Source organism: Augochlora pura, chromosome 2, assembly GCF_028453695.1.
Source record: "Augochlora pura isolate Apur16 chromosome 2, APUR_v2.2.1, whole genome shotgun sequence".
Classification (NCBI taxonomy): domain Eukaryota; kingdom Metazoa; phylum Arthropoda; class Insecta; order Hymenoptera; family Halictidae; genus Augochlora; species Augochlora pura.
This window is the reverse complement of record NC_135773.1, coordinates 7019928-7043216: the sequence shown is the minus strand read 5'-3', so window position 1 is coordinate 7043216 and position 23289 is coordinate 7019928. Positions and strand designations below refer to the sequence as shown.

Genomic DNA, 23289 nt, shown 5'->3' with positions numbered 1-23289 from the left:
TCTCTCTCTCTCTCTCTCTCTCTCTCTCTCTCTCTCTCTCCCTCCGTCTCTCCTCTCCTGGTATTTCATATCGGGTTTCGCGAATCTCTCCCGTGCGCTTTCGCCGGCCAACCACCCTCCTCTCCCCCCTTCCTACCCGCCGCCGTTCCTTTTCCGCTTTTCTTCTGTTTCTTACGCCATAACTTTTTCCGCCGTCGCCGGCGTCGCTGCATACCGCCGTCGACTCACCCCCCTCCCCTCTTCTTTCCTCTCCTCTCCTTTCCTCTCCTTTCCGCCGCTCCTCCTTTCCTCGTCCGTAACTCGCCTCCCCCCCGCCTCTTCTTCTCCCGGATTTTTTTTTTTCCCCCCCCCCCCCCCCCCCGCCCCCCTCTCCGTTAAAGAATACCTCTCTAGAACCCGAGACCTTTACGCTGCGCGACAAAAGTTTTTGGGATGTTTTTAGTCCTATACTTGACTTAACCCTTTGCACTCGAATGGTGACTCTGAGGCAACGCTAAAATTATTCTATCACGTTCCAAAATAATACTTGTAACAATAAAGTTTAGATTTTAAAAATTAGTAGCGAAACTGTTGCTGTAAGTCGCAAGAAATAATTTTGTTCTCCAAAAAGTGCATTTTATTGCATAGAATTGAAATATTATGAGACAGGAAAATGATTTCGTAAGTACGGTTAAAATGACCTCGAGTTCAAAGGGTTAAAATTGACGTCTTATTGGGTTACGATAGAGTTATGGGTATTTGTATAATTTGTTACTAAATTCGGTCCAAATATAGTTATAAAATTCCCATATTGCAACGTATTAATAATATATTGATAAGAACTATTAATCAATGAATTCCTATAAAAGTGTATCTATAATTACTACTCTATTCTATAATATATATCCTTCGTGTGAAATATATTGAAACACAGATTAATATATAAATTATTAACATCCTCCCTATTTAAAATACTGTTAACCCTGCAAAGGGTTAAAAGTGTAACTGTTTCACGAGCCACCAAGCTCAATTAATTACACGTGCACAATATGCACCGATCCACAGTACAAAAACGTGTCTTCGCATCATCATCCGGTACCTGCAATCCACGATCACATTAGCTCGAGCAAAAGGTGTCAATTGGCCGGCACGGGGTCCAGTAAAGGAACAGTTTGTTTCCAGCGAAGAGAGGATCGAACCGAGAAGGTAAAAGTGTGATTACATTTGGAGGAAGCCCGTCCACGCGTAACAGACACGATCTCCCCCCAAGGACCGGGATCGTCTCCGGAGCGTTCTCCAATAATTCTCTTCTTTTCTCTTCAATTACTACCGACAAACATCGTCCGCGAACTTTCCCCGGGCGACGACTTCAGACTTCAATTAATTGCGCCTCGCAGCGGATCGCCACTTTGCCGAAGAAACGGAGCAATCGGGTACCGAAAGGTTCAGCATCTAATTAAGAATTCATGAAAGTTGATAATTGAAAGAAAACACCGAGCCAGGGGGGGCCCGTCGCGAGGGAAGCGGTTGCCCGCGCATCCGACGAATAACATCTCCCTCCTCCTCCCCTCTGTCGATGCTCCGTTGATCGGTTGTTGCAATAAATAAAGTGGAGTAGACTTATTTGTTGCGGTGTGGGGAATATTTCGACACCCAGTAGACAATTTTAACCCATCGTTCACCGGTCACCAGTTAACTATTTCGATTTATGAAATTATAATTAAAATGATCAGAATTTGTTTAAGACAGGCGTCTCTGTATTGATATCTCGTTGAAAATGTGTGGCAAAGCGAACGGGGCATATTTTCATTACATCGACAATTTTTGAAAAAAGATATACAATTTTATATACAATATTTACATAAAAATTCGACAATTCGTATGCGCCAACCTAATACAATATTGTCTAATTCTCTACGATCCAATAATATATACATAATATTGATCTAAATGTAATATTAATCTAAATATTAATAAATTGGGTATTAATGGATATTAATGCTCAGTCAAGGTCTTATTTACTATTCTTTTGTTATGTTATTTACTAATAATAGCTAATGACACCATAATAACTAATGTTAATTATGGTGTCACTGCCCCCATGGCACCTTCGGATTTCTTCGGAACAGAAATAATTGTAACGATCCGCACGCGTTGCCAGAAGGAGACGCGTCGAGAAAAAAGGAAGCCTTCGCTTCGCCGGAGGAGGAGGAGCGACGCGGTCGGAGGAAAAGTGCGCGGCGAGAGAAAGAGCTCCGATTTCAATTATCCGACGTAGAACCGTACCCCCGGCCGCCGCGGCCTTTTTGTTTTTCTTCGACCCCCGGTTTCGAATTACTCGGGATATTTATTTATTGCGCAGACGCCGGGACGGAATACGGTGAAACCGCGGAAGTCCGTCAAGTGAAATCTGGACGAGGGAGAGATTTTTGTTGTTGAGTTTTTCCCGAATTCCCTATGAACAAGTCGGATCCGGTTCGCCCGTGTAATCGAGACCGTTGCGAGCCCTTAGAACATTCTCTCTCTCTCTCTCGCGATTTATGTTTGTAATCTTTTTAGGAACCCCTTTGCTCTTCCCGTGGACGTGCAGCAGCTGGCGAATCTCGCTGAAATCGTGGATAAAATGTGTACGTTCGATCGGGAAGATGTTTGATGTTGCTTAATATTAATAATAATAATGTTTTTGGGGTTGCTTAATTAGGTAAAATTTATAAATTATATGTTAAGTTAGGTATCTTGATTTTTATGGTGAATTTGTGGGGGATTAAAATATTGCTTCGATATCGAGAAGGAAAGCAATTTTTAGAAAGAAAAATAATTGTTTAATATGAAGTTTTACAATTGCGTGTGTTAGTACAGTATTTATATTGTACGTATATATTAATCATTATTTTCTGTTTACGTAGAACTTTTTTATTCTATGTGTTTATTAGCAAATAGAAGAAGAACGACTTGGATCAGACGAGTAGACGAAGAGCAACTTGGTTCAGACCAGTGGAAGAAGAACGCCTTAGATCAGACTAGGAGGACATGAACGAGTTGGATACTATAGCCAGACAAGTAAAACGATTAAAAATATAGTCAGTCAAGTAGTACGATTACAAATACAGTTAGACAAGCGCAATAAAACTCACCTGCAATAAAAAAGCTATGGCAATAACCTAACAAAGCTAAAACCCAAACAAACTCAAATTTTAAAAATCAAACCCTAAAAATTATCATTCCACCTCCACCTTAAAAACTCACGTCCTAAAACAACTTCTAACAATTCTAAAAAATCATACAAAATCCATTCTACAAATATTCCGCAAAAACGCAGGCAAAAGCCTGTCGCGAAATAAATTACGCTAAAAATCGGAGCACTGGTATCGGCGAGGTTAAACGAGCGGTTCGTGTTTCCGGGACACACGCGACGTCCCAATAATTAATTTTCGGGGCCGGGAACAGTTCATAAAACACTTAAGACGATTAAAAGGAGCAACGAGCGAGGGGTGGAAGAAGTGGAGAGCGGGCCCTTAACGCGTCGCGACGCGTGTTCGCGGGGCGAGCAGGTTTTTGCGTAAATTGTAATTAACATACCATCAATTATAATTACGACGGACACGCGTGCGCGGACCCCGGGCTGATGAATGTTTACGAGCGGAGAGAGGTTTATGGACGGCGGCAACGCGAAGCCGGCGCGGCTCGCGAAACGCGGATCGCGGTGTCCCATCGACGGTAACGTCGGCCGCGTTCGATGCCGCTGCGGCCGAGACGCGCGTTTAAATTCCGCCAACCATGGTAATAGCGTTCGAGTAGAAGGGAGTCGATTTAATAGAAATATTCGTCGTCTTGTGGAACGTTTGCAATTCTAAGCGAATAATCGTAAATTCGCGGTGTTATTCGTTAACACCTTCGTCGCCCAGCGTAGCACAATATTATATTTTATTATTAATTTAAAAATTGCTGAATTATTAATTTAGAAATTGCAGAATTATTATAGAAATTTATTTTATTACAGAAATTGCTCTATCACCATTTAAAAATCTCTAAACTTATAAATTGTATTAAGTTTAGAGATTTTTAATTGGTGATAGAGCAATTTCTGTAATAAAATAAATTTCTGTAATAATTCTGCAATTTCTGTAATGAAATTGGTTAAAATTTTCTATTATTAATTCAATTTATTAATAGAGCCTCGCTCCGCCAAGAAGATGATAAAGAAATAAACCTATTCGCAGCAAAAGCAGTAAAAATTCGCTTTGAAAAGAAATAAAATAAACCTCTATTACACGACGAATCATTAACTATCACAAATTCTAATTCGATTAAATTCTAAACAGGTGAATCAAACTCGAACGAATCATTCATCAATGAACATTATTTCGTCCTTGGACTCTGATTCCCGTCGCAGAAAGGATCCTCGTAAACGTCGCGACAGCGTGCCGGCGTTATAGCGACCGTTGCGCCCGATTACAGCGAGCCCCTCACATGCAACGCGGCAATTACCGGGCGTAATCGTGCGGTCCTTGTGTTTCAATATTCCCGGCGCGCAAAAATAAAGAGGTGGCCAGGAGGGGGGGGGGGGGGGGCGGTTGCACCCCGCGCACGTGAACCGTCCACGGCGGCGCACGGTCAACGAGCACGCATTAATGAGACCATATTCGTCGCGTGTCCGCGATACTTTGTCGCGAGAATTCTATTACCCGCTATTAAAACGTTCGGCCCCCGCTTATTTTCGCCCGGAATTTCTGCGAAAATATGCGCCGGCTAATCACGAGAACGCGAAGTGGAACCGGACGGTGGATGGTCGGACAATGGAGAGAGAGAGAGAGAGAAAGAGAGGATGGCTTGTCTAGGGGCGAGTGGTGTGGGTCGTCGCGTGGTCAGACAGCTGGAGAAAAAGCCGGCATTTGTCAGGCGGGAAAGTCGTGGGATGATTACTTATGGTCAGGCAAGCGGTATAGGAACGATTGCGCTGTGATCGGAATATAATATAATAATAGTATAATAATAGTAAATATATTATAATAGTATAATAATAGTGAATAATTAATAATAATATAATAATAGTAAATAATTAATAATAATATAATAATAGTAAATCATTAATAATAATATAATAAGATTAAATAGTAAATTGGTTTAAGTGAAATAAATATTTGGTCTTGGAGAATAGGGGTAGTCTGTGATGAGACAAATTAAATGGCGTTAGCATAACTCGAGAATGCTAAGATTGCAAATGAATTAAGTAGAATAGAGTGACATATGTCAGACAAATGCTAAAATAGCTAAACTAGCAAAGACAAAAGTTAAAATAATGCTTATTTCTAATTAGCTATAGTGAAGTTAGCTCAGCGTGAGTGTATAAATTGTCATTGTTAACATGAGTTTATAAAAGCATATTCAAAAATTCTCCACTCTCGTTTAACAAAATTAAATACTGTCTATTCAATTAGCCTATAAAACCACTTTTACCCTATGAATCACATTACCCTATTATCCTAACATTCTCATTTCCCTATAACTTCTCTTGTCCACAGTCACAAGCCAGCACCGTAGCCCAACCTACAGCCACAACCACAGCCAAGCAGAGCATCAAAGAATTTATTATTCCGCGGGTAAGTTAATTCCGCAAGAAAATTAGGCTGTCCTCAACGTAGTGTTACTCAAAGCATTAACTCGAGCCGCCTCGTTCCCGTACGAGTGTTCCACAAGGCTATGGGAAAAGGGGCGAAGGGTGGGAGTGAGGGGAGTTGGAGGAGGAGGAGGAGGGACGAACTTTCGCGTAGAACGTGGCCCGTAAAAGTTGCCCTTCGCGGATAAAAAGCATGGTTAAGTTGTCCACCGTTTGAGGCGGCCGGTTGGTTAGCACATTTGAAATCGGTGCAACTATCAACGGGGTACCGGCGCGTGCTCGCGGAGAAGAAATTTCCCGGGTCACTCGTGAATTACATATTCCGGCACCATATTGCATTACGCGCCGGTTACGCGGAAGTTGCCGTAATAAAAACGCGTGCAACATTTCGTGTGCGGGGAAACTTTAATTAAAAACGACGCCCGCCTAACACTCGGTAAGAGGGACACGGGAACACAATAAGCTGTGCGCGCGTGGCCCGTGCGCGAAAAGCGTTGCGATGATTCGCGTTCGGCGAACGATCTTCTTAATATTGGCTGGCGAGACTGTACCATGAAATGAGCGTCGAATATTATAACGTATCTCAGTCCCTCTCTCTTTCTCTATATATATATTTATATATTCGTCAGGGAGAATCAAATGCAAGTGGAATTTATATCTAAAATAGTTTGAGTAATTAAATACAATTTTTGGACGAATGATCGTTATTCGAGAAAATTATTCGACTAGAAAAGAATTGATTTGGGTAATTAGATTTAATTTGAGTTTTAAGTATATATTTTTGCGAAACAATTTGTATAAGGTTCAAGCGTGGTTTCAATATTATATTTTAATGACTACTGTGACACTCTATATTATACATTATTTTGTGTACTATATTATATATAACACGTAGCTTACATTAAGATTGATTTGGGTAATTGATTTAAGTAAAATATTCTTGCAAAATAATTTAAATAAGATTCAAGTGTAGTTTCAATATTATATTTTAGTGACTGTTTGCAGACCCTATATTATATATTATATTATATATACATAACACGTTGCTTATGAGAAAAGTTATCAAAATAATTTTAATAACCATTCGAAAGAAATTAAATCGCTTTCAACTCTGATCTCAGTAATATTATATTGCCTTTATCTAAAAACAAAATTTCCTTCTATATTCGAATATGCACGATAACTAACATAAATATAAATTATTATAAAAGCGTTAACATTTTATTTAACTTAAATATTTCTTTACCACAAAACGGACACGAAGAAAAACAACAACGTCGACGTTCCATATGTTTCCAAAAACTCTGCCAGCGAATGAATAAGTTAACATTAAAAGGGTGAACAAACACGTCTCCTAATATCCAGTATTTCCGCATTCAAGAGTGTTAACGCGAGCCGCGGTGTTTACCGTGCATGAAACAGGGCCCGCGAAACATTTCTGTCCGGTGTTCTCTCTTCTCGCGTGTTCCCGGTTTTTCAACGGGGCTACGCGTTAATTTTTGCGCGCGGCGCCGCGTCGCGCGACGTTTGCCGCTCGCAAGAAGTTTTATTGTGCCGCGGCGCGTAATTAACGATTAGTTAACGGAAGTTGTTTAATTACGAATTTAAATTGCCAATATGACAGAAAGTTTCGCGGGAGCGAAAGTTAATCGGCGGACGCGCGCGCGCGCGATTCGACGCGGAACGGATGTCGCACGCGCTAAACGTATCGACGGCAGCCGCATATTAGGGTGTCCCATAAGTTTCCTCCCTTTTTCTGATCGCGAAACGAATAGACGATATTTGTTGTTTAAGGTGGATTTATTATGTTATAGTTTTAAAACACTGCGTTAACATTTTAAAAACATATGGACAACTTTAGCGAACCGCATAATTTATTTGCAATAAGGTAAGGAAGATTTCTGATTAAGTAGAATAGCACGATATATAGTCAGACAGATTTATATAGCGGATAAAATCAGATTTAGTAGTTTAAAGACAATATCATAGATCTTCTGAATTTTCTGACGTTTTAAAATTCTCCGACCGGTGTTCACAACAAATCTGCAATTATTATTATCATTCCATTATTATCGAGACTTCGCGTAACGCGATTTCGTGCATCTGCATCATTATCGTGATTGCATCCATCCGCAGCAGATCGGTGAAATATAAGGTCGCTCGCCGCTTAAATCCCGTAGAAAACTCGATTTGAGGCCAAGGTTCGATCGATTCGCCGGAAAACAGCGTCGCCGTCCGTCATCCGTAGATTTCTTACGACAGGCCGGTCCGTTCGTCACGCCGCCAGCAATAAATTAACGGGGCGGCGGCGAACGCTCGTGTCGTCGGTTCTCGGCGTCGTGTTCCTCTGCTTTACGATCCGCGTTCTGCTATTCCTCGCGCGTTTTGATATCGATCGCGGCGTCGGAGACCCGGCCTAGTCCGCGACGGCGAGAGACCAGCTTGAAATTACGTTCCATTGTCGCGGATTTACGCCTCGAAATTTTACACGGGGCCCCGTGACGAGAGTCCGCGGCCGGCCAAGAGGCGCGCGCGCGAGCGCCGCCGCTTGAAAAATATTGCCGACGGTATCACGGGGTGTCACGCGAGCCGCCGCGGATTTTTATTAACGCGGCCGGGAGAGCCGTGTTCTCTCGGACCCTCGCGTTTCTATTTTTTCGCGGGGCTGGTCTTCTCTGTCCCCCTAAATTAGGATGCAGCCGCCGCCGCCTGGTCGCCGGTCGTCGCCGCCACCCTTCGCCACCCTTCGCCACCGTGGAACCGCTTTTATCTGGCCATCGAGTGCCAGACGACGCCGAGTGACCGTTCGAAGATTGCACGCGGATGATTCGTGGGACCAATTAAACCGAACCCCCTCCGCGACGCTAACGGCCTGCTCGCACGATCGTGCCCGCAGGCTTCCGCTAAATTGACTCTTTGATTCGGCATGGGGCGCGAAACACACGACTCTTATTGCCGGACTACTTTGTCCGACTGTCACGCCCGCCAATTACAGATATCTCGCCGATGATTAGCGCGATGAGGACTTTATGCGTTCGCGGAACAATTAGGAACCTCGTGGCGGTGCTTTTATTGCTGTTGCGAATTTTTACAATTATTCGGCAGGAAGGTACTGATAAGGGTTGATTGTTTTAAGGACGTTCGTGTAATGTCTATGAGAATTCATAAAACGTAAGATGTCCTTTTCGACGTTTAAAAGACGTTTAAAAGACGTCTTAAAGACGTCTTAAAGACGTTTAGAAGACGTTTAAGAGACGTTTTAAAGACGTTTAAAAGACGTTTAAAAGACGTTTTAAAGACGTTTAAATGACGTATCTTAGAGAGGTTAAAAAGACGTTTTAAAGACGTTTAAAAGACTCTTAGAGACGTTTAAAAGACGTTTAATAGACGCATTAGAGACGTTTAAAAGCTGTATTAGAGTCGTTTAAAAGATGTCTTATTGACGTTTAAAAGGCGTCTTAATTTGTATCACAAGACGTTTCTAAGACGTTCGCAGGACATCCTAAACACTTTGTTTTGCAACGCAGGACCCTTCTAGGACGTTCACAATAAATTGAAAACATCTTAAAAACGTCCTTGATGTCTTGCACTAGACATCCTCAAGACGTCTTAGAGACGTCCAGAAATGCTTAAAATCTTAAATGATTTACAAGTTGAACGAACTTTGAAGTCGATTATCACGAAAACGGAGCGCCGGATGAAAAAATGTTCTTTTCTTTTTTTATATAGAATCAGCTCCTGTCCGATTGTACTACGATTTCCGGGACACCCTGTATATACATATATATTCAATAGGGCCGCTTGCGAATATTATTACTATTATCATCAATATTATTGTACGGCCTCATTACTCGCTCGTACAGAGACCGTGCAGCCTTCGCGTCGGCGCGGTCGCGTCGTAATATCCTACGAAATTAGTTTAGCAACGTAACAGGAGGGATTTCGGGTAAAATCGTTGTCATTAAACCTAAACGCCGCGCGACGAGGACGAATCGGCCGGGAAATATTTTCGAGAGCCCCCGCGCGCAGAAACGATTTTCCGTTCGAGAAAATTTTGTTGAAAAGATCCGGTAATTACCTGGAATCGCTAACAGAGAGTTAGTGAGTGAGGAAGAGAGAAGGGAGGGGGAAGGGAGAGATTCCATCGTGTATTCCCGCGCGCGGATCCCGGGACCCTTTTCGCAGCCGACTCGACACGGAGAATCGACCGTGGTCGCAAAAACCCCTCCGCGCCGCGCATAATGTGCGATAATAATATTCGGCTCAATTACCGGCGAGATGAATTCGCCCAGAATTCCACGTTACGGTGTTACCAGGAATAATAATTATAATAACCGAGAGTGGGGGACGGGGGGGAGAGGGATATTGTAACGCAATTACGCGTCTCGTCGAAGCCCGCCAACCGGAGAAACGTTTCGCCCTCGCGGTCCGGTCGTTGAAAATAGAGGGGGGTTAGACGGGGGGTAAGAAAGGGAAAAAAAGGAAAGGTAAGCGGTTTCATGGGGGCGCGTTTTACGTTTCGTGAAAGAGCCGCGAGAGAACAGGGCACGAGGGAGAAGGGTGCGCATAGGGGGAGGGGGTGAGGCGAGGCGAGGCGAGGAAGCGAGGAGAGGGGTTGAGACGCGGAGGCTCGAGTCGCGCACAAATTGAAGCCGAGATTAAGACGTCTGGGGAGATTAAGGTTTCCATGTTGATTAATTTAAATAGTTCTGGCATGAGCGGCAGACAAAGGGGCGCTCGTCGCCCGCGGAGAGAGAGGGAGAGAGAGAGAGAGAGGATGCATGGTAAACAACTCGGTTTTCAGCGCCGGTTCCCGAAGAATTAAGCGGCGTAATGCCGAGTTAAATGAAGTGTGCTCCCGCGAAACTTTTACCGAGCTGACGCCGGGATTACGCGGCGACGGGCACCGACGTCCTCTCCCACCCCCGCCGCCGGTGAAATAATCGCGGCCTCCTCTGCAATTTCTTTGCAGACGGATACGATGGGAAGCGTACACTGTCTCGGTGTCTCTCGGATGTGAGATGCGTCGAGGTGAGTACAGAATGTAGAGACAGTCTTATGGCTGCCATACATTTGTATTAAATCAATGGATTCACCTGGCTGGTATATACTCTTAACTCCTTGCACTATCGCTCCTTTCATGCTGTGACGATTAGCCCTTATTCGTACTTAATAATTTTCCTAATAGACCGCTTTTTTTCCTATATTAAGAACTATTATATTAAGTTCTTACATTTAGTATTTAGTAGTTCTTATATTACGAACTACTAAATATGAATATTTTATATTATTATATTTTGTAATAATATAATATTTTTAAATATTTTATATTATTAATTTCTTCTAAATTGAAATAAAATTGGCTTCTTTTATATTTTACATTAACGCGTTGCACGCCGCATCAGTCAAATATAATTAACACTAATTGTTTAGCAATCTTGAAAATTTATTTTTATTGTAATATATAATATTTGAGCAAACTGAATTTGACTAGAATATTTGGGATGCGAAAGAGTTCCAATTTCAACCCCTATAATAAATAATAATTTTCTAGTTTCGCTGTAATTAATTAAATTGCTTTAACTATGTGAGTATTATAGTTGCTCAGCCTTGGTTCTGAACGTGTTAATAGATATACCTAACAATAAATAACGTCGTTTTCATAATTCTAGTATCTGTCTTTACATATTATTAATAATAAAACTTTAATTCCAGGATTAAATTCTTCGACTCGAATTCTCGAAAAACAACTCACAATGCAATAATATAATTCGTTGGATTTTAACATTATAAAACTGTTATAAATATAAAAATATTTTCAACATATTCTACATACTTTTCTGATTAAAACGAGGCTAAACACGTTATTATATTCCTAAGGGATGCGTTCCCCTGATCGATGGGACCGGTACCCGCTTTTGCCCTCATTTTATTTTCAATTCCCGGTTTCTCGCTGATCCGGCGCACAGTGTTTATTTTAACGCGGCGAGGAATCCTTCAAACATTTGACTCGAGTCAGTTTTACGAAGGTGGCACGACGGCCGCGGGAATATGGATGAGCGTGTACAAGTTAGGTTTACTGATTAAAGTGCAGGCCCCCGAAGAAAAGTGGTTCCAACGGCGGCCGGCCATAAATCTTCTCCGCTCTTATCACCGCGCCTCATAATTTCACATCCTGTGTAAAACACGAAGGTGACGTTCTTCTTCGATACTTTCAAAAGGTGGTAGCAAGCCGCGCGGCTCTTTGTTCTTCGACCGCTAATCGCGGCCGCGCAGTGTTGTCCACCGTTGAAAAAAACCCTCCGGACGAAAAACACTTTTTTCACTGCGGACCTCCGCTTTTTTCCATGGAACACTTTACTCGTTCCGTCGCTGATTTTTCTAAAGCGTTATTTATTTATCACGGCGTTGGGTTCCTGTTTCTAATTAAGAGATACTATATATGATTTTATGTAATCACACTTGTAATTATTATATATCAACCCTCTATGGGATCGTTTAATATTGTATTTATAATTTTAATTTATTAATTTTATCTGAAATAGAAATTGATTTTTCTTTGTGTCATTTCTAGTTTAATAATTTACATTTCAAGTCAAAATTGATTGGAATAGATTCTGAGCTTTTCGGCCACTGGAAAATAAATTTATAAATTTTGTAAGGCGTTGTTACTTTAGATTTATAAAGTCTATTAATTGTAATAAAATTCTTTAAACTAGTCAATATATTTTTAATCTATATATACAACTTTATAATATAGAATAAAACATAAATTGTTGTATATTCAAAAAGGAAAATCTAAATCAACTTCACTGCATTAATTAAAATTGATTTTAGTCTAGTAATTAAAATCCTTCGAGTTTATTTCTAATAAATAGAAAAACTAACCCCTTATGACAAATATGAAACAATAAAGCATTAAACGCAATAAAACATTAGAAAATAAATTACGATAAACCTTGGCACAGTATCTGCTTTCGCATAGCCAGAAAAGGATCCCGAAAGCACGGCCGAAGAATAATAAATCGTCTTTATCTCGACTTATTGTTTCTCGCGGAGATCGCGCGTGTTCCGCGACCTTGAAACGTTCTCCGAGAAAGGAAAAATTCGAGAGAGAGAGAAAGAGAGAGATCTGGCGATGGTACCGCGGGGACCGGGCTCGGTTTAGCGAAGCTTACGCACAGGACCGTTGAGAGGAAAAGCAATAAAAGCAGAGATACAACGGTATCGGAGCACATACTCGATACACGGAGCGAAACTTTTTCTCTCCCACCCCCGTTTCATCCCTCCCCCCAAACGATATCCCTTTCCCGGGTGCAATAACGATAGCTGTGTGTTTTGTTTTCGGAAGACTCTCGGCGGAGCGGAGCGGAGCAGAGCAGTCTCGAGAGAAACGATATTGAGGAGGTAAAGATGGATAAGGTGGAGCGGATCGGGAACGGGCGACGCTAAAACAGGAGAAAGAAAAGCCTTTACTCTCGGTCGAGTGCGCGCGGACGGTGTTCTTTTAGCTGAATTGCTTCGGTTAATAAGTGATAAATGCGAACGGCGGACGTCTCCCTTTTGTTCGTCGAACTCTGGACTTCGGTGCTTACAAAATACAGACTGTATCGAGCGGAGCGACGAGCGCGTGGCAAAATTACGCGTCGAAGAGACTCGCAGTAATTCGAGCTATGAGAAAAGTTGAAAAATTAATGGTTAAAAATAATTATTTTTTTTTTAGGGTGTAATTGTAATTTAGAGTCTTTAGTCTAAATTTTCGCGCGCTCGCCTCTCATTGGCTACCGTTTTTCTTCAATAACTCGTTAACAAAGCCGCGTATTTTATTCTTGCAAAGGAAAAGGTTACTCGAAATGACTTGAGGAACCTCTCATTTCACGGAGTTGCAATAATTTCGATACACTCTGTATACGTGCATCCCTGGTTTAGCGGTCAGAAGGTTAACGGAAGAATTTCCGCGAGATGGTCCGCGCATGAACGGTCATTACCGGCGTGCGCGTCCCCGACGAAGTGGGTCGTTAACAATCCGGCGTGCCCGAGAAAGAAAACAGAAGCCGTGGTTCGCAGGGATGGTCGAAAGAGCGGGTAGGAAGGAAGGAAGGATGGCCGGGGACCGCTTTGGTCCGTCGGGGCGAGGGCAACACACGCGCGGGTGTTCCTTCGGCTCCGTTGCCTCAGCAACAGAGTACCTTCCGTCTCGCTGACCCACCGTTTCCGGTGACACGGATGGCCCTCTCTCTCCTTTCATCGAAACTTTCGGCCGAGACTGGAGCACGGCTTCGAAGGGAAAAAAATCCTGGAATCAGGGAGGCCAGCGGTAAGGGTCGCCGCGCCCATTGTTCGCCCGGTCAACGAAATACTTCTCTCTTTTTTTTTTCCCCGCAACGACGAAAAAGCGTCGCCCGATTGCGACGGCGAAAACTTCCAGCCGCAGCGCCGATAGCCGCTTCTCAAGAACCCACCGTTTTTATTTCGCTAATACGGCGGACAATGGCCGCGGCGACGTAAACGGCTCGCAATTTCGGGACAGAGGGGACGACGGTGATCGCCGATGGTAATTTTCTGTCGCGCGGATCTTTTACGCGAGCGGTATGAAGACTTTCATGAAATTGATTAAATTCTTCGAATTGTTCGAGATTTTAGCCAATTTTTTATTGCGGCGTATGTTTATGTAATTGCAAGAATTTTGTCAAATCTGGTAATAACTGTAATTATTGTAAAATCTGAAAATTTAAAAAAGGGAACAGATATAAGAAATGAAATTGTTATTTAGTAATTGTATTAAGAAAACAAAGTTTTTAGTATAGTTTGTGTACGTAATGTTAGAGAAGACTGTGTATGGATCTTCTCTAACATTATGTACACAAACTATACTAAAAACTTCAGCCTTGAAAGTTTACGTTGTCTATGCTATATAACCATACTGTAGCTGTATACTATACTATACTATACTGTACTATACTGTACTGTACTTTACTGTACTATACTGTACTGTATTATACTATACTATACTGTACTATACCATACTATACCCTACTATACTATACTATATAAAATAATATACTATATTATATGTATAAAATAAGTGTTTCGTGGCGATTCGATTACGCGATTTGAGTTCGTCGCGTACTATAGCAAAATCCCGTATATCCAAGAACGCGAAACCAGAGCCTGGTTTACGCACGGCCATTCGGTCTGCCCCCACGATCCCCCCGGCATTCACTTAATCGCGAGTATAACTCCATTAAGTCACTCTTAAATATCACTTAAACTGCGGCGCAATTCATTCGCGCCGCGCGGCCATTATTCCGCCGGCGCGGAGACTCGCCGCGGAAATAATCCGGATACGAAGTTCATACGCTTTCGTTTTAAAAAATTCATAGCATCCGAAGGCGGAGCGGCGAGAGTTTAGGCCGGCGATCTCGGCGCGTCTCGGCGAAGCTCGGATGAAATTGCGCGCAAATGAATGTTTAATTAAATTACGAGGCGAAGCGCGCGCGCACCACGGTATGCTTCATTTTAATATCGTCCCGGGAGAAGCGATGTTTCTTCATTGAATTCGATAGCAACCCCGGCATTCCGCGGATAAAATCGGACGGGAATCCGTGGAAGTTTTCGGCGCCGCGATTCTCGTGCCGGAAACTGTTCGATGATCTGCGGCGTTAAGATTGCCAAAGTTGCCGAGATCGCAACAGGAGGTTAGGTTGAATATTATTTTTTTCGTGAAATCCAAAATGGTAATTTTATGCACGTTTGATAAGATATTTATGGACGTCTAGGTTATGTGAATATTTATACGATTGCGGTTATGACTATGAAACTACCCTTTTCTATTTTTTAGTATGAGTGTCATCGTGGAGTTGTAAGAAAATAAATTTTTAATAATCAGAATGTTATTTATTATTTTAAAAATATTATTTAAAAAATATTAAATACATTATATACATACAGTACAGATTTTAGTATCTACTTAGTATTGCATACTATACATAGTGTATATTTTAATACAGATTTCGTACATATATTTTACTATATATTTTATATAGTATCAATACATGAAAATAACAACGAGATCCTCGCTTTTCTAAAGGAACGTGAAAGCACGACCTTGAGACAAGGGCAGAAAAGGGAATGCTACAGCGCGTAAAAAGTGGAGGTAATTTGTGCGAAATGTCAAGCTAATATCCCACCCGATATTTTATTCATTCATGGCCGATATTAACAGCAGTAGGACTCGGTATCGGGGGGGGGGAGGGCGCGCGCAGAAGTGCCATTATCCAACGCGAGGCTGTCGTTCGCTGTCTCCTCTAATGATTACAAATCTTCGGCCGGCCACTTTTGGCAATTAGCGAGTCATTAGCAGCTACGTGGCTCTCTCTCTCTCTCTCTCTTGATGCCCGGGCGACGATAAAATCGGCGCGTGAAGCTAAAACCAACCGAACGGAAACTCGCCATTTTTGACCCAGTTTTCGCGCGCCTCGAATTCTCCTCCTCCCATAATACCTCCGTTTTACACATTAAATCAGTACCCGCCTTAATTACAGTGCTTTCGAGGATTGTTCCATTAACGATCTTGTGCATTCAGTAATAATAATAATACAGGAAGAGAGTGTTGAATATGCTTTATTTCACGCGACGGATGAGAAACTGTTTCCGAGAATCAATGGCCAGAAACTAATTTTTCTCTACTTTTAATTTAAAGCAGAAAATTTTAATAAAAACATATAAATATAGCCTAAGCTTGTACTTATTATTTGCCTTTGGTTTCGTTCCGTTATCGCAGCTATTACTCCCAAAAATTGTTCGCGAGTTATATGGCTGTTCAAATAGACTTTTCACGAAGACGCCGATTATTAACGATTATTAATCAAACTAATTACCAATGGAGCTCAAATAAATTTTTTTTACTATTCACTAACATTCTTTATCACAGCTAAACAAAACTGAAGAAATTATTTCATCCCTGAACCGATTAATAAAAAATCAAAGATAACATAGGTCTACGAAACGAAATCAACCCCCAAACAAACCTATTCTTCGCGAGCGAATATTTTCGACAGAAAGAACCAAATTTCTCCAAAATTTTTCACAAAGGTATTACCCGCCAAGCACAGTGCTTCCATAAACATAAACGCTATAAATGGCAACACTGCCGATTGCTTATCCGGCTAGAGACCCATTCGCGACCGGATAACAATTCCCACGCGGTAAAATTCACCGCGCCGCTTCTTTTTCTGCGGAAGAGCAGCAGGAGGGGTTAGAAGTAGATGAAGAGAAGGTGGGTGGGGGAGGGAGAAGAAGAGAAGGTGGGAGGGGAGGAAATGGCGCGCGGAAACTTTGGAAAATTTAAATCAATCGGTTGAATAGGGCGCGGACGTGGCTGGAAGCGCAATAACCGCAGAGAAAATACTGCGGCGATCGGAAGAGGAGGGGGGGCCAAGGAGAGGAGAGAGAGCCGCAGTCGAAGATGTTTCAATTCAAATGAGCCGAACTTTTAAAATATTTAGAACGTCGTCCCGGCGTTCTCTCGTATTTCGCCGGCGCACCCCTTCGACGCCTCTCCCGTTCCCCCGTTCCCCCGTTCCGGCTTCCGTGCCGATTCGATCGCTAGTCTGCGACGCGCGCGAAATATCGAATTAGCCTGCTCTTTATTCCGCGTCCTTACTTTCATTCTATCGGGCCGAGTAATAAGTTCGTTCCGATTTCGGGGACGCTTTTAGCCGGGAATCTGACGGGCAAACGAGATGAAAGTTCCCTCTCTCTCTCTCCCCCCCCTCTCTTTCTCTTTCTTCCTAACTCTTTATGTTGATATCTCTCTAATTTTCTGTCTCTCTAGATCGCTAGTTCTCTCTCTCTCCCTCTCTAGCTTTCTGTCTCTCTAGATCTTTATCTCTAATTTCTCTAGTTCTCTCTCTCTCTCGCTAGATCTCTMKMTCKCTCTCTCTCKCTCTCTCTCTCTCTCTCTCTCTAGCTTTCTGTCTCTCTAGATCTCTATCTCTAATTTCTCTAGTTGTCTCTCTCTCTCTCTCTCTAGCTCTCTCTAGCTCTCTCTCTCTGTGTGTGTGTGTTTTTCTCGCTCTCTCTCTCTCTCTCTCTCTCTCTCTCTGTCTCTATCACTCTCTTTCTCTTCTCCATTTTAGTTGAGCTTTTAGATATCGATCGGCTTTGATGCCTCGTCGATCTTTTTCCAAAACGCCGCGCTCAAAGAACGAGATCGCGCGTCATCGTTCTTTGTATACTGTTACATTGATTGATACGTTCGAAATTTCAAAATCCTTCCTTTGTGTCTTGCCGTACGTTGTTCCCAACGTATCGGTCAGGTTTCAAGCGTTCCCAATTTTCTTTCTTTTCATACGAAACCAATCAGTGACGTTCTATGCATCCTGTTACGATCATTCGTGAAGTATGATTAATCCTTTGATATATAACTTCTATCACAGTAACAATGCTGAGCGTTCATTTGTACGATTATTTTTATAGAAAAAGGTAACTCTAATCATTAAGTGTAACTCCAATTACTAAATATAATTCTAATTATTATAAATCCCAAATTAAGGTACAAGAAAATAATTAAAATAAAACGCGTTCAATTGCTCCATAACTGAACATTAATCTCAAATAAAACAAAAATTCCAACGCAAGTTGTACAACAAATTTCTCGACGCATCAATCCAATCCTTTTCCGAGCAACAATCTCCGCCATACTCGCTGTAAAAGAAAAAAAAAAGAAAAATACAATCCCGACGCAAAGCAAACATCTTCGGTACGGGAAAAACTGTTCCCGGAAAAAACTGTCAGCGAAACGGAAAGCGGCGAGAGGAAAGGCGGGATGGGAGGGGGTAGGAAAGGGGGGTGGCTGTCGGAGGTAAAATCGTTTCGGAATCCGGTGCCGAAAGGGAAGACGGGAACACGAGCCGGTCGTGTTAACAGCGAAACGATGGGCCGTCAATCGGTGAAGCGCGTTGCCGCGGCGGCGGCGACGAGCGGAGCCGAGCCGAGCCGAGAAGGAGAGAGAGAGAGGGAGGGAGGGAGAGAGAGCCATAGCCGGCGTTTTCCCGAGGCAGAGTCAACAGCCCGGTCGATTTTTCGGAGCTTAATTCAACCGCGGGAAATCCGGCAACTAGGTAAACCGATAAGTCTCGCGGATTTGTCAGCCGCCGCGCGAAAAATCCGCTTACGTGATCTGGCTTACGCGGAAATCTGTGTTATTGCCTGCTGGAATATGGATGTGTCGGGGCTGCGCGGCCACCGGCCTCGGCTTCCGCTTCGACTTCGAAGGATTCGCGAGCGTTCGCTTTTTTGGTTACGAAGGATTCGCGAGTGCTCGCTTTTTTGGTTTCGAAGGGTTCGACGGATTCGCGAGCGCGCTTGCTTTTTCGATTTCGTAGGATTCGACGGAATCGCGAGCGCTTCCTTTTTTGGTTTCGAAGGATTCGCGAGCGCGTTGGTTTTTTTTATTTCGAAGGATTCGCGCGCTTGATTTCTCGGCTTCCAAGGATTCGCGCTTTTTCGCTTTCTCGGCTTCCAATGATTCGCGCATTTGCTCTCTCGGCTTCCAAAAATTCGCGCATTTGCTCTCTCGGCTTCCAAGGATTCGTGCGCTTGCCCTCTCGATCTCTCGGCTTCGGAAAATTCACTCGCGCGCTCGTTTTTTCGCTTTCTCGACTCTGAAGGATTCTTGCGCTTGCGCGCTCGCTCGCTCGCGAGGAATTTCGTGTGCACACGCTAGTAATAACTCACCTGGTCACGGTTGGTGTGGTTGCCACCCCTGGAGACCGGGCCGGGTAGCTCCGTGGACTTCCTGACATCAAGTACTCTGTAACAGAAACAGAAAAAAATGTTTCAATAACAATTTCGTAACAATTTCTTAACAATTTCGTAACAATTCCTTAACAATTTCTTAACGATTTCCCAACAATTTCTTAACACTCTTCGCCTGACACAATAGTAATTAAAAAAAATTGAAATAATTAACCTGACACAACCTGACAAAACCAACTGTCCAAGAAATAATTATTATACGCAACTGAACAGAGCTTTTCGAGAAATTAAATATTGGGTTTGTCAGGTTATGTCAGGTTATGTTTGTCGACGGGTTCCTTCGGAATTTTTCGCGCGATAACGAAACCGCGTTTCGGCACCGACCTCGCGAAGATTCGACCGTTTCCCTGCTTTCCGGGCACAATATTGTTTCGCTTCTTCTTGTGTTTCTTGAAAATTTAATGCCGCCAAAGAAAACACGGCTCGTTGAATCGAAATGTGGAGAGAGGCAAGTGGCCGCGGAAATAGTTCCCACGGAAATAGGTTAACGAAGTATTGGCCCGAGAAATATAGTCGTCGAGTGTCCGCGAAATAAACGGTACGCGGATGAATCGACCCGATAATCTTTAATTAGGAGGAATAAGAAGTCCGTTCCGCCGACTAATGAACTTCTTCGCTGAAAAATGGTCCGTTGCTTTTGTGGATGGGGTAAGTCAATTTTTTTTAAAAAACGAGATATTCCATAAATTTTTATTGATTTAAAGTGAGCTTTTTATTTGTGATTGGTTGATTTTTAATTCGTTAAAAAATCGAGAATCAACGATTATGGTCGCGAAGTGATCGCTATTTAAATTAAAAAAGAATGTCCACGAATCGTCTTTCGCTCTTCGGTTATTATTATTTGTTATTTCCTGGTACGTTCGATCGCTAGTAAAATACCGACTGTATCATTTTTTACGGGGGCGTAACCGGAGGGGGGGTGGGTGCCGGTAACGAGCCGTAGAGAATCAGTTATTTGCTGGTAACCGAACGCCCCCTGCGGCGTTCGCGCCATTATAGATTAGCAACGAGGATCCCTCCGTAAAAGTAACGACCTCGTAACTAGCGTCTTGTTAGCGGGACACAACCGCGCGGCAGAAGGTGTATTACGTGATCTTCCGGTAGCGGGAACTTGACCCGCCGCCACCCGCCGAGATAATTGAATTTATTAGATACAAGTTGCGCCTCTCCGACTTCTGCCGGCGCCGTGTCCACGAAATGATCGTTACCGCGCCGCTCCTTTCCGCCCGCGATTTACGCCTATGACGCTACGGCCCTTTGAGAAACCGACGGCCTTGCCGAGTCTAGTTTCGGACGGTGATAATTTATGTTCAATGTTGAATTTTGTTATCGCGTGATAATTGTGTTCGCGTTGATCGAACTCGCGTTAAATGTCAGAACGATACATAAAATCGAAAAATCAAGTCTTCAACCCCTTACTGTACTATTTTTCTTATAGTTATAGTGATTAGAAGATTTTCGATTTTAATCATTTTTAAATGTTTAAGTACCGATGACGAGAAATGAAAATTTTATTTAGCTTAAAAAAAGAATAGCATTTATACTTTTAACTTTAGCTTCTAATAGAAATCTTCTATTATCGAAATTATGAAATTACTGAAATTAATTTCTATTATTATTTATTGTAATTACTGTAGACTATGTGAGGCTTACTACACAGTAGACTACATCTTACTATACAATGTAGTATTTTAAGTTCTCCAGATTCTTTGACCTATTGAAGAATCTCTATTGCTCTGATAAATATTAAAAAAAAATATATATATATAAATATCTGTCAAAGCTATATTTGCTTTATAATATTATTAAATCACTCCATGGCCATCCTGTGTAATAAAAGGAGTAAATTACAAATTGAACACGCCTTTGGAAAATTTTAATATTCGCAGTCCATTCTCTCTCTACTCGCTGCTCTCTTTATCTACCTCTGCCTCTCATTGCTCTCTATCTGCCTGTCTCTCTCTTTCCGGTTGATCTCATTACAGAAAATCCATCGACCAAGTCCGCGCACAGACCCGGAATTATGCTTCGCGTGGACACATGGCCGGGGAGTCAATACACGAACGTCCGTTCGACTATGTAAAATCAGCATCGACGCGCGGGTATCAGCGCAGCGACATCCCGAGTATGTTGGTTAATTTTTAAGTTCTATTCCGCGACTCGATGTCAGTCGGTCGGTCGCAATCCAATTCTGGAATCCGGGAAGGCGCATAGGTACACCGGTCCACCGCGCGGCTCCTCCGTCCTCCCCACCGAAACGTAATGCATATTCTAGCTGATGGAACGTCGCGGACTACCTTCCCTTTATCTGTATAGTTAATGAGCTCATAAGTAATGTAACCGGCTACTGACGTTCCAACCATCGATCGGGGATGAGGGAGTTCGAGTTACCCAACCACGGCCACTTTTCCGCTGACGCGAAAGAGTTGCACTTACGGTGCTAGTTCTATTTCGTGTGTTACCATGGACTGTTACCGAAATATACGATCGCGACACCGGGGCGAAACGGTGTCGCGTCGATTACTATCGTCACCATCGATTGTCCGCATTTTAAACCTTTACGGTCGATGCTATTTTCGATCGAACTGCGATTGTATGTTTAATTCTAGTTGTGTATGCGAAATGCAGACTATTTGTGAGTGCAAGGCTTGCAGTTTGAACAGTTTTATTTTTTAATAGGAATCTGGTACTGTTAGCAATTGTTTTGGAATTATTTAATATTTTTAGAAGAAGAAGTAGTCGTAGATAATTACTGGATGGATTTCTAGAATAATGCATTTGCAATGTTAAAATAGAAAAAAGGGTAATAGTTGTACAAAATTTTTATTAAATTTTGTGAGTTCTATTTTAATTATTATTGTTACTAAGTTCTATTGCTTATTAATTTTTATTATTATTATTATTATCATTATTAAGATCTATATTACATTTCCATTATTATTGTTAGCATTATTGAGTTCTAGATTAAATTTCTATTACTATTACCATTAGGTTCTCTTAAGATTCTCCTTTCTATTAGCTTCTATTATTTACTAAATTCCATATTAAATAATGCATCTAAAATCATCAAAATTATTAAAATCTAAGTGCATTGCATTATTACAGAAAAAGCTACATACATCTCTCAAAACCCAAAAAACCCAAATTCGAAAACTAAAAAAATAGTTCGCTTTCCCCCCAAAACAGCTCACTTATTGCAACCGCAGATCAAGATGGCTGCCACCATCCGTAAATTGGATTTAGGTCTGAAATTAGCGGCAACAGTTTTTCGTCGCCGCTTATGGTGTCCGGCAAATCGCCGAATCCTAAAGAGCACGAACCCGTCGCGAGCGCATCTTCCCACTCTCTGCTCCTGTGGGGAGGGGGCGGGGGTGGCTCTTCGTAAATCCAGGAGATTCCGAAAGAACAATATCGCGACGACGATTCGTCATGCCGTTGTGTACCGAGGCGTGCCCCGCCGGAGACCCCGGGTAGTTTCGTAAAAATCCTGAAACGCGAAGACAGTGACGAATTGCCGGGCGCAGATAAAGGGACGGAAGGAAGGCAGCCCGTAGCAAACTATACCCGTCGGGGGGTTGCCCCCCCGATGAAGACGAAACTTCGCCCGGGCAGCGTAAGAAGAAACGTTAACCTCCTTTCTCCTCGCTCGCTAATGACTCGCCGTTCAGCTTCAGTAATTTTTTCCGCCTCCGAACGCAACTTCGTGCTTCACCTAACATCCCCTACCCGCCCTTCCACCATTCCTACCCTGGTCGTCCCTGTTTACGCTCGTCCTGGACCGACCCCTTTCTTCGCCCTTTCTTCCTCTTTTTTTTCGGCCAATCGCCTTAATTGATAACGCGCATTTCCTTGAGAAACTTCGAACGTCGACG

At 42.6% G+C, this 23289-nt stretch overlaps 1 protein-coding gene across 1 annotated transcript in view; it reads right to left on the bottom strand.

Moving 5' to 3' along the window:
• Ten-a (Teneurin-a transmembrane protein) overlaps positions 1-23289 on the bottom strand; it is a 611676-nt gene that overhangs the window by 317306 nt on the left and 271081 nt on the right. The window contains exon 6 of the mRNA XM_078188214.1: positions 19337-19412. Coding sequence (XP_078044340.1) covers positions 19337-19412 — 76 coding nt within the window. The remainder of the gene's footprint in view (positions 1-19336; positions 19413-23289) is intronic.